The 10,681-nt window shown below is 47.3% G+C and overlaps 1 protein-coding gene across 1 annotated transcript; it reads left to right on the forward strand.

Moving 5' to 3' along the window:
* The first annotated feature begins 1,733 nt into the window (after nt 1–1,733).
* LOC104499092 (serine protease inhibitor Kazal-type 6-like) lies at nt 1,734–5,664 on the forward strand. The gene is made up of 4 exons (XM_010142553.1): nt 1,734–1,791; nt 3,868–3,896; nt 4,743–4,855; nt 5,619–5,664. Exons 1-4 carry the CDS (start codon nt 1,734–1,736, stop codon nt 5,662–5,664), a joined length of 246 nt encoding a protein of 81 aa, XP_010140855.1.
* The last annotated feature ends 5,017 nt before the right edge of the window (nt 5,665–10,681 follow it).

Below are 10,681 nucleotides of genomic sequence, written 5' to 3' on the forward strand. Positions count from 1 at the left end.
GTGGCGGTTGTGCAAATGGCAAGTCCTGAGTGTATGGCTGTATTCTAGATGCCTCGTGAGCCTCTAACCAAGAACTCTTTAGGAGATGGAAGGGTTTGTATCACGCAGGACTGAAGACTGGCCCAGCACAGGTAAGTAGCTTGACACCAGCAAGGCTCTGTCCAGCTACACCCCTTAGACCACGAAGCAAGGTCCAAGTGCCCTTCTTCTAACCCTGCTTTTCAGAGAAGTCAGAGGGACAGAAGAATTCCTACACCTATGCCAGCAAGTGGCCTGTTTCAGATGTTATAAAGAAATGGAAAGGGGTAATAACAGTAATCAGCAGGCTGGTAATTTAGTCTCTTCTCAGCCCGGAAGGGATTGGTCCCTGTGGTACATTTGCTAAAGCTTTAGCCGGTCAGTTATGCTGCAGCAACCCAAATGTTTGGATAGATAAAGAACTGAGGCATTAAGGCCTGCGGTCGTGAGCAGTGACGTCTGGAGCGAGAAAAGGCAAACAAGTAGTGCTGCGAGTGGCAGGACTAAGCATGGTTTCGAACAGCGCTGCGGCTGACTGGCTTGATAACTAAATTATACGAGAGGCTGCGTCGTGAGCTTAGCCTTAATAGACATCTGAGAATTCACCTGTCAGTCACGGTTTCTGTGCTGTGTGAATTTTGAGATGTCTAGCAAGCTGCAAACTCTAAAGATTACCCTCATGTAGGGCATTCATAACATTGCTCTCCTGCAGCAAGTGTCTCCCTTGCTGGCTGCATAAGTTAGTAGCATCTTTCCTCTGTTGCTAGAAAAATGAATAATTTTTTTTTCTGCTCCTATGTCAAATTTGATTGCAGATCCAAAATTTATTGGGGGATCTAATATAGAAATATAGCTACACTCATTGCTCTCCTAAGCCCTGTCTCCTTAGGAAAGCACACTAAAATTTTAAGCTTATTCTTATCTGAACAGATATTTTGCAAACTGTACAGCTGAACATAAATCCTTGCACAGGCTCAGCTGGAAATAGAGCTCAGGTCTCCCAATTTCTCATCAAATTCCCTTCATTGCCACTTGCCGTGGGAGCGAAGCCCTAACATATGTTTGTCAATGAGAAAAGCTGGAAAACATTGACAGCTAGAGTTTAAATAGTTCAGGGAGGAGAGTCAGCCGTCCTATCTGGGATTGTGCACACAGCTATGAGAGCATGTCACATTGGAGCGCTTCTCCACCCCAACCCAACAAATTTAGAACCATCCTCAAAAATAGCCAGGGAACAACGTATAATTGGTTTCACAGACAACATATTCTCATGCTGGGATTTATTTCGTAACGTCTAGTGAGTGTCATCACGCCGCACTCAAAGCCTTGGAGCTGGCATTCAGCAAGGGCCCAGAGAATGAAAATTACCAGCTTCCCCGATGAATCACCGCTTTGAAAATTCACCCTTGTGAGAATCTTGTGACTATTTAGAAAAAAAAAAAAAAAGGTATTACAAGCCCTTCTATCACTCATATAATTAGCCCTTTCTAGGTTTGATGTGGACAGGGCAGCATTCCTAAAGCACCATAAACATGGCCAGGACCAATAATGGCTTTAGAAACCAAGTGGAGAAGTTCTCACAATTAAGGTGGGGAATGAGGACAGCTACAGGTGCATAAATAGACAGAAAGGCAGGTTGGTGTGCACACTGTGGACTCCGGTGCTGAGACGACACCTCCCGCACTGATCGCTTGGCTTGGACTAATACCTGCAGCATGAAGGCAACAGGTGCCTTAGTGCTTCTCAGCCTGCTGCTGCTCTCTTTCTTCTCGGGTAAGTGATCTTCTCCCTAGCCTAGGAAAAAAAAAAGCCCAGAACCTTCCCTGACAACAGCAAACTTTGAAGAACCTTGATCACCACATGACAGGCTTGAAGATAAAGCTGAGCAAGTGGAAAATATCTGCGGGACTTGCTCACTTGTATGACATATTTCCACTCCTCGTGTGCCTCCGCAGTGAATAATGCAGTGGAGGTGTCACTGGGAGACAGAGCGAGCAAATTCTAAGCAGCTCTTGCAGCAAATGTACCAAAGCAGAGTGTAATTACAAATTTTTGGTACAAGTGTTCACTGGAGAGTTTTGCTGAACCAGTTAGAGAAAAACTCAGTCACCTCAGGGTCATCAGCTCTTGTTTTGATCTTAAGCATCTTGGTATTGGTGCTTTCCTTGGAGATGTGGAAACGTAATTAGATGAAAGTTTCAGTTTTCATTTATGTTGCAGAGAAACACTTGAAAATTAAATTCAAATGTCCTCAAGGAGACAGAACAAAGAGGGCAAATTAAAAGGATCCAGCCTTTATTTATCTGGAGATCCACACATCTCTCTGATGATCTGGGGAAGCTGAGTGATGATTTTTGAACATACATGTCACGTCCATGTTATCAATCGCTTGTGTCCAGCTGAACCAGGTCTGGAAGGTTTGTGGCAACAGTTACTGAAGAATGTGCAGAATAAGAATTATTTATACTTGTTTTTCTGTGAATAATTTGAATAAAGAATTCACTTGAGAAAACTGCAAGCTGTGCATGGAGAAAAGAGGTGAATTACTTTGTACACATTATTCATTATGAAATATTCATCTGTCACTAATTGAGTCTTAACTGGGACTGGGTTCTGTCAGAGTGCTGAAGCTTCCTTCCAAGGCCAGGCAGAGGAGCAGCAAACTCTGTGATCTCCTATAAAATAAACAGATGTCAAGAGACATCATCACAAAGCCTTCTGTAGCCGCATGTAATATTTATAAAAACTATCTAATGAGCTATTTTGTAGATTATATGCAGATAGCCATAACAGTGACTTTACGATTAGGGCAGCCTAGCCTAACCCAAGGACATGAGAAACACACCAGCAACAGGGATAAAACACCAACGGGCCACACGACCGGCAGAAGAAGTAGATGGTCTAGCTGACTGAGGGTTGAGTGGGATTTCCAATCTGAGGGGGCCCAGGTGTCGGACAGGGTGTTCTCATCTCCTGCCCCAGGTTCCCTCCTGAGCAGCCTCACAGCTGGCAGTGACCCCAGCAGGTACAGCCTCACGGTCAAACCTCTCCTTGGGTGTTGGTCCCACATTGTGGTGACCCAGATTCTGCAAATGTGCAGTCAGTCCACCCTGAGCGTCAGGCTGCCCCTTAGAGATGTTGCAGGGTGGCCCTGTCCCACAGCTGTGACTCAACCTCCACTCCTGACTGCAGTCTTTGCAGTGAAGAAATACAAAGAGAATGGACTGATCAGCTCTGAAGCCAGAGCTTATGGTTACAGCGGGTATTTTTGCGCTCTCGCTGACCTGCACTGCCTGTTCTGCTCTGTGTCACCCCATGATGTCTCTTTGTATCTTGCCCGGGATGAACTTGTTCTGGGGGAGTCGCTGGGCTGGGCTGGGCTGTGGATGGCTGTGAAGCTGACCAGGGGGACTCCTCCTCCACGATACACTCTTGGTAGCAGTACCGTCCATTTCCGTTGTCCAGAGGTGGAGGAGCTTAGAAGCCGATACAGCTTTAAAATCCCTGTTGAGCCCGGCTCCAGATCCGATACGGCAGCTCGCTTCTCCAGGAGTGGCTGCCTTCCAGGAGACTGGGTTATGTGTCTGAGGTGCAGTTAGCAGCTGAGTGACTGATTACACGGTATTTTAGTAACATTTTTCAAAAAAGCAAAATACTGAAAAGCAATTCAGATAATGTATTTCCTGCCCCCTCCTCCGCCACACAGGATGACAGAGTGGGAAAAACCTGGTGTATGTTTCACTGAAGTTTGCACAAAGGGTTTGTGGATTTAGCTCAGCCTCTCTCAGGAAATAATGCTGACGTGTAAAATCTCTGTTTGTTTGTTTTTTCTGTTTTGTTTGTTTGTAGCAGATGTAGCAGGTCAAGACATCGAAGAGGTTAGTGCAGCTGTTTCTGCTTACAGAACATGCATTTTTCTAGAGGAATGGGTTTGTAACCAAGACTTTGGTGCGTGGTAAACACTTTCTGACGCCTGCTGGGAGCAGGTGGGTCCTTCCAAGGAGTTCCAACACTCTGGGGAATTTTGGTGTTGTCAGAGGATATTATGGGTGGCCACGTTAGCAAGGGAAATGGTTGGTTTAGTAAATGCTTCCCATGAGTAGGTCTAGGGTGCTTGCACAGGGCTGTGTTTTACACAGCACCACTTTTCTCCACTTCGCTGTCCCACCTTCTCATGAAACAAATGGGCTATTGAGAGTGTTTTATCACCCAGACCCCGTATTGTAGTAAGACTGGGACTTGTCCAGAGACAAAGTACCTGTACATTTCCTGGACAAAGTATTTAATTCCCCTTCGATTATGGTATTCTCCTCCTTGTGCTGGGAAGGCAGAGAGCTCAGCAAGCACCAGCTGAGTGAACAGTTTTGCAAGATGCACGAAGCTGTGCAGCAGTGAGCTACCTTGACGCCAAATGCCTGAAAGAGCATCAGTGCTGACTCTTCTCCTGCATGTCTAGGCTAATCCACTCCTGGCTTTGGGAGATCAAGACTTCTCCCAGTGACTACAGTTTCCTTAAACACAGGGTGAAAATTCCCCTAAAACACTGCCCCTGCTGATTTCTGACAGGGCTTTTGCTTTCAGTGAACAGGCAGAGTCGTCAGTGCCGCTTTAGTCCCCTTGTCAGAAAAAGCGTTATATTAGTGACCTTGTATCAAATTTGGAAAGCGAAAGAAAAAGTATGGGAGTCCTGAAAGGGTTTTTTTTTTTTCTTATTGCTTTTGCAGATTTGTAGAGAGTTTATGAACAGAAGCGTGTACTGCACAAGGGAGTCCAACCCTCACTGCGGCACGGATGGCATCACATATGGAAACAAGTGTGCGTTCTGCAAGGCAGTGCTGTAAGTGAAAGCAGAGGGGATCGAATTAAGAGAGTTGGCTTCATTTCTACATATGTAATGATGTTCCTCATGGAGGGGAGGGCCTGAATCCAGGCTGCTCCTCTTGTATGGACCAGCCCCTGAATCGTGCCAAGTAGAATATTTTCTCCTTGGAATGGAGCTGTGTGAATGCAAGTTAATTTTAATTTATTTCTAGGCTTTGCATGCTGCTGGTTGCCATGCCAGGAGGCAGCACAGGGCCTGGGAGGCAACTGCATCCTGCCTATATCTTCTCCACGCACTAAATTGATGCACATTTCCCACTAGATGCCACAGGCTGCAGCTCTCACTGCCCACACTTCTGGATGCTGAGAAGTGTCTGGAGAAATGAGGGAGCTGAGCTATGCCAAATTATTCCTGAAAAGTCTGAATGGGCTTTGTAGAACAAGACACAAAATCTCAGAGGAAGACCCTGATTTTCTCCTTTTCCTGACCTTTTAAGGAGACCTCTAAAGAAGATGCAGTAGGAGCCTGCACCCCTGGGCTGCATGCACTTATAAAAGATTGGGTTTTCCTTAGCAGTCCTTAACATGTGGTGCACCCTCAAGGCTGCCTTATCCTAGGAGAAATCAGAGAAACCAAGGACAGGAGAAAATGGCTTGATGTTCCCTGCAAGGCATATGCTAGCATGGGTCAGGCAAATGGTCCTGTTTGAGCTCCATGTCCCACACTGCGCTGTCTGTCATACACTGCTTTCTCTACATCTGACTTCCTCCTTTTACAGGAGAAGTGGAGGGAAAATAAGATTGAAGCACCTGGGCAAATGCTGAGTCCTCACTGTCACCGAGCAGCAACAGCTGAGCCTCCATCAGCAACAGCCACAGATGCTTGTGCACAGACATGGGAGTCGCTTGCCCTCATCTCCGCTGTCTCTGCTCAATAAAATAAAACTCAGCACGATTCTTTGGCTAGATTCCTTTTCCTGTAATACCCAGAAAAGCACTTTGATACCGCCGTGCTAGAGCCTAATGCGTGGCTTCGCTATTACATCACCCTCCTCCTGGGAAGAAAGACGCTCCCTGTGCCGAAGCAGCGATTCCCACGGCTCCCATGGGCTGGGTCCTCCTGTCCCCAGCAGATCTTCTGTCCCGTCCTGCCTGACAAATTGGCACACACTGGCCGGGCAGCCGAGCAGCACAACCACTTATGGGCTCCTGCCCAACTCTCCCCATCCCAGGGGGTGGGTGACAGCAGGTGCCTTTATTCTTTACCCAGCCTCCGTAGACATGTTCCTTCCTCTCTTGGAGGTTATTGTGGGAGGGTGACAGGAGAGCTGGTGAACAACGTGACTGCATATGCCTCATCTCCTTTGGAAACCAGAGACAAACAGGCTGAGGCTAGGGAATATTGCTCCATTTAAGCCTACAACAAGAAGATGGCAGGTGGAGTCTGGTTTTAGGGAGAAGCTACAAGGCTCTTCTTTCCAAATCGGTCTCTTTCTTCTTCCTTCTAAGAGAACGCTTTGTCTTGAAAACTGTGAACTCACCAGCATTAGTTTCCTGCTGCCAAGTGGCTTCTCATGCTAATAAAACTATATTTAGAAGAGCACCAGATTGTATAAAGTGTCAATAAATAAATCTTAAAAATATTCCCTGGAGGAGAAGAGCTGTGGGCTTCCTACCCTCACCTCTAGGATAAATTCTGACAGAATCATACACAGACCTCGATTTTCTAGGCACAAGAATTTGTATTTATTTACAATTTTTAATGCACATAGAACATACTCCTTTCTTTACTTTTCACACTGCTGCCCGCTCCCTGATGCTGGCTGGAAAATCCTTCTTCATGCAAGCATGAGAAAACGAATTCTATAGTCTGTTCCCATTCGCTGTGCAAAATTCACACGGGGAAATACTTGTGGCATCCCCTTGTTAAAACATTGGCAGCAGATCAAGGGGACACTACCTCCTTCATGTTAAACACAACATTCAAAGGGAGCTTTAGATTTTATCATGAGCCTCAGGGGTCAACATATTTTGCAAGTGCCTAAATGCTGAGCATCTAAACCTCTGGACCTTGTTTGGACAGAACTTGAGCGTTTGCCCGTCATGCCACAAGCCAGGCTTTGAACTCATTTGGGGCACAATGCCTAAAAAGAGAGGCCTTAGCAATGCACTCAGAACACCTAATGCTGGCTTCTCTTCTGATAATTCACGTGTGCGACGCCAATTCTGGCAAATCCTTTGTCATTTGGGAACTTTACAGGCAGCGTGCAGGTGGCAGCCAGCCAGCGGTTGAATCGCACAAGCATAACTCCATGTTGGCTGGTTTGGAGCTTCTCTTGGATCACCTGTCCTTGATCTTGATATTTTTCCACCCCAGCCTACTGGATTCTTGCAAAACCTGCCACCTCTTCTTGGGAGCAGACTAATCCTCTGGGTCCCAGGTTGTACAGCCAGGGGAAGTGCACTTGTTTGTTTTCAAATTCAGATGTTACATTAGTAAACTCAATGGCAAGACACCCAGATGTGAACACGATTGAGGGGAGCAAGAAGCATCTCCTGCACAAGGACAAATGGTCACAAAGGACATGCTGGCAATCCTCCTGCTGGAGCAGGATGACCTCCACCTGTCCTCTCCTGCCTGAATTATCCTGCAATGGTCCTACCATGTCATATGGCTCTGGAGCAGCACCGTATTCAGAGCACAGGAGTAAAAAGACACGCCATTTTTAAGATGGAAAGCCACATTTTAATGAGAGAAGGGCTAGGAGATATTTATACACCTGAGAGGTGCCTCAAAAACCCTCACAGCATATTCCCGTATCTAATCCTTTTTAATCTGGAGGCTGAGATAACAAGGACAGATCACACGAGAACAGAAACTGCGAGCTCACTCTCTGATAACCATCCTGGAGTTCGTCCTTTCAATGCAAATAGGAAGCAGAAACAGCTCTGCACCTCTACAGACCCAACTAGCATCTCCTCTGCCTGTGGCGGGGGAGTGGAGAAAGGGAGTCATCTCCTTTGAGGAAATGATTTCCCCAGTTGGGAAAACTTCCTAAAACTTCCTTCTCAGGACAGGCCTGGAGAGGCAGTGCTGCACCCAGCGAATGACTCCTGTCGCAGCCTGTGCTTCTGGCTGAGCGGGCACATCACTCCGGTTAAACCCAGACGGCGGTGATGCTCTGCTGGTGCTGGCTCTGTTCACTCCTGGTTTCAGAGTGATGTGCTCACCTCCCAGCGGGGACGATGGATGCCAGGGACAGGGTAGGAGCACGGCAGTGGCCACAGGCTGTCCAGCCTGAACTCCCATCTGTGTCTGGCTGCCTTCCTGGACACGTACTAAACCAGAAACCAAACCTTCAGCTGGTATTTTTCCTTTTATTTCCTTCCTCCACTTTTTAAATTGTGTTGATTTTTATTTTGGGGGGATGTGGGGTGTGGGGGGAGGGTTTGACAACTTTGAAAGGTGAGTAAATAGTGGTACATTTGAAATCTCGCTTCTATTAAATATCACGAGCATCTTTTTTTTGAGCGTATCATGAGCATTTTCTCTCCTTGGGAAAGAAAGGGCAGAGTCTAGGGTGTGACCTGCCCCAGCATCTTGGCCACGGCCAAGACCTGCCCCTTGCAGCAGAATGAGGGCCCTGTTCTCCCTGCATATAACTCAGTCCTCCATTGGCAGCTTAAATAACGGAAGAATTAAACCTGTGCATGGTTGCTTTTACTGAAAGGAAGCCATCACTCACAGCTGAGCACCCTCCTGTGACCAGGCTATGCACATGGCAGAGGGGAAGGGTGTATTTCCATCTCACAGCTTCACTCTGCTGGTGATGCAGCTGATACGTTACGGTGTCCAGGCTCCTGGCCCATTTAACTTGTGCACTCCACCACTTCCTCCTACTTCCCCAGCACAGGTACATGTCACTGTCGAAACTCATTTGAATCCTTTGTCCTACTTTTTTCCCTTGACATTCACAGTGTTTGACAAGACTTTTCTAGATGCCACAGGATGATCTTAGGGTGGTGGTGCTGACTGCAGGCTTCCCACGGGACAAAGCTCTGGACTTGGTTATCATTCCAGTTCACTGTCTTTTCCCTAAGAGAAGGCAAGCTAGATCAGGTTGGAAGGGACTTTGGTCCAAACTTCTGTTCATGGCAGGATCATTTCTGAGGTCCTATTAGGTTACCCAGAGCTTTAGCCAATCTAGCCTTGAAAAATTCCAAGGGTGAAGCATGCACAATCTCCCTGGGCTACCTGTCCCAGGATTTGACTATCATCACAGTAAAGAGATTTTTCCTTGTATCTGGTCTCACCCTCTTTTCTTTCAGCTATCTCATCTCCAAGGCACACATCGCTGTGAGGAGCCTGGCTCTGTCTGCTCAGTAAACTGCTCGTTAACTGTCAGGCTGCTCTTATATCTCCCTGAACCCTTTTTCTCACCAGGCTGAGCAAACCCACCTCCCTCTGCCTCTTGTCAGATATCAAATGCTCCAGCCCCCAAGTCTCTTGGTGGTTCTTTGCCAAACTTACTCCAGTTTTTCAATGCCTTTCTTGTATGGAGGCAGTGCCCAAAACTCGGTAGGGAAGGAAAGGCTGAGCTACGGGACAAGGAAAAGGGCTGTTCGGGCAGGAGGTGGGAGAACTGCAGGAGTATTGCAGGGGACTGAGAAGTTGTAGGTGGTGACAGTTGCAGGGAGCAGCAGGAGAGTCTGAGCATGTATTGGGTCCTGTAAGGATCAGAGAGCAGCTGAGCCTGCTCAGAGATGAAATGACTTCCAGATGCCAACAGTTCCCCCAATCCCCATCACAGCTGAAGGACTTAAATAGCAGTTCAGGGCAAGCATCTCACTTTTTACTGGTTCCAAAGCAAAGAGAAGGTGAGTGCTTTGCGGTGTGAGAATTTCATTGTGTGGTTTTTTTAGTTGGTGTGGGGGTTTTGTTGTTTGGGGGTTTTTTCTCCTTGAAATAAGCAGTGTAGCTGCAGTAATTGTGGCTGGTGGTGGTGTCTTAGAAGGCTGCTCTAAAAATGTTGGGGAAGGCTTATAAAATCCAAGTGGAAGACAAGGATGATCACAAGACATAAAGAGAGACTAGGGGAGGTGTATGATGTATCCCTGTAGAAAGGTAGGTGCCATGTAGTAACGAGTAGGTTGTTTTAGAGCTCTGGTCATGAGATGGTGCTTCAAGGCACCTCTTTGGCTTTGACACCTGTGGACAGCAAGGGGCAAAAGGCTCAGTAAGGTCTCTAGAGGGAGTGGGGCTTTGTCAGAGCCTCAACTGGGTCCCAAGAGATAAAGTCAAAACCAAGCTTCTGCTGGGTGTGGAGGAATGCGCAAACCAACCCCAGGCTGGCCTCAAGCAACAGCTTCAGTGCTGGACCTCGTATCCAGTCTGCGGAGTAAGAGTTTCCCAGCGGAGTGGAAAAGTGGTGGTGCTGTAACACAGCACTTCCCTCTCAGAGCTAAAATTGCTCAGTTAATTGGGAGTGAACAGAAAAGTTGTTATGGTGGCAAGGGCTGGCTGTGATACTTCTGGCCTTCTTCCCAAAGAATGTCATGCTTTACTTTGGGAGGGTGATTTTGTGGAGTCATCTGTGACAAAACTATCAGCTGCCCTGGCCCTGCCCTGTAAATTCATCCTCCTGTCACCCATCCTCCAGTCCCAGGCGTACACTTAATCCTGATTCACAGATACAATAGGCAAGTGGATGCTCCAGTTCTGTCTGGTGATGATGACCCATAAAAAAGGAGCTAGGAGGGGCTGCAGAAGGTGACTTGCGCTGCTCCCTTGTCCCACGCAGGGACAGCGCTGCCCAGAGCATCTCTGCCGGGAGGCGAGGGC

Source organism: Buceros rhinoceros, unplaced genomic scaffold, assembly GCF_000710305.1.
Source record: "Buceros rhinoceros silvestris isolate BGI_N320 unplaced genomic scaffold, ASM71030v1 scaffold30778, whole genome shotgun sequence".
NCBI lineage: Eukaryota > Metazoa > Chordata > Aves > Bucerotiformes > Bucerotidae > Buceros > Buceros rhinoceros.

Bases quoted from the DNA above. Each gene is read 5' to 3' on its own strand.
- LOC104499092 (XM_010142553.1), top strand. From the start codon at position 1,734: ATGAAGGCAACAGGTGCCTTAGTGCTTCTCAGCCTGCTGCTGCTCTCT. The intron at 1,792-3,867 runs GTAAGTGATCTT...GTTTGTTTGTAG, and splicing joins GCTGCTCTCTTTCTTCTCGG to CAGATGTAGCAGGTCAAGAC. The intron at 3,897-4,742 runs GTTAGTGCAGCT...TTGCTTTTGCAG, and splicing joins CAGGTCAAGACATCGAAGAG to ATTTGTAGAGAGTTTATGAA.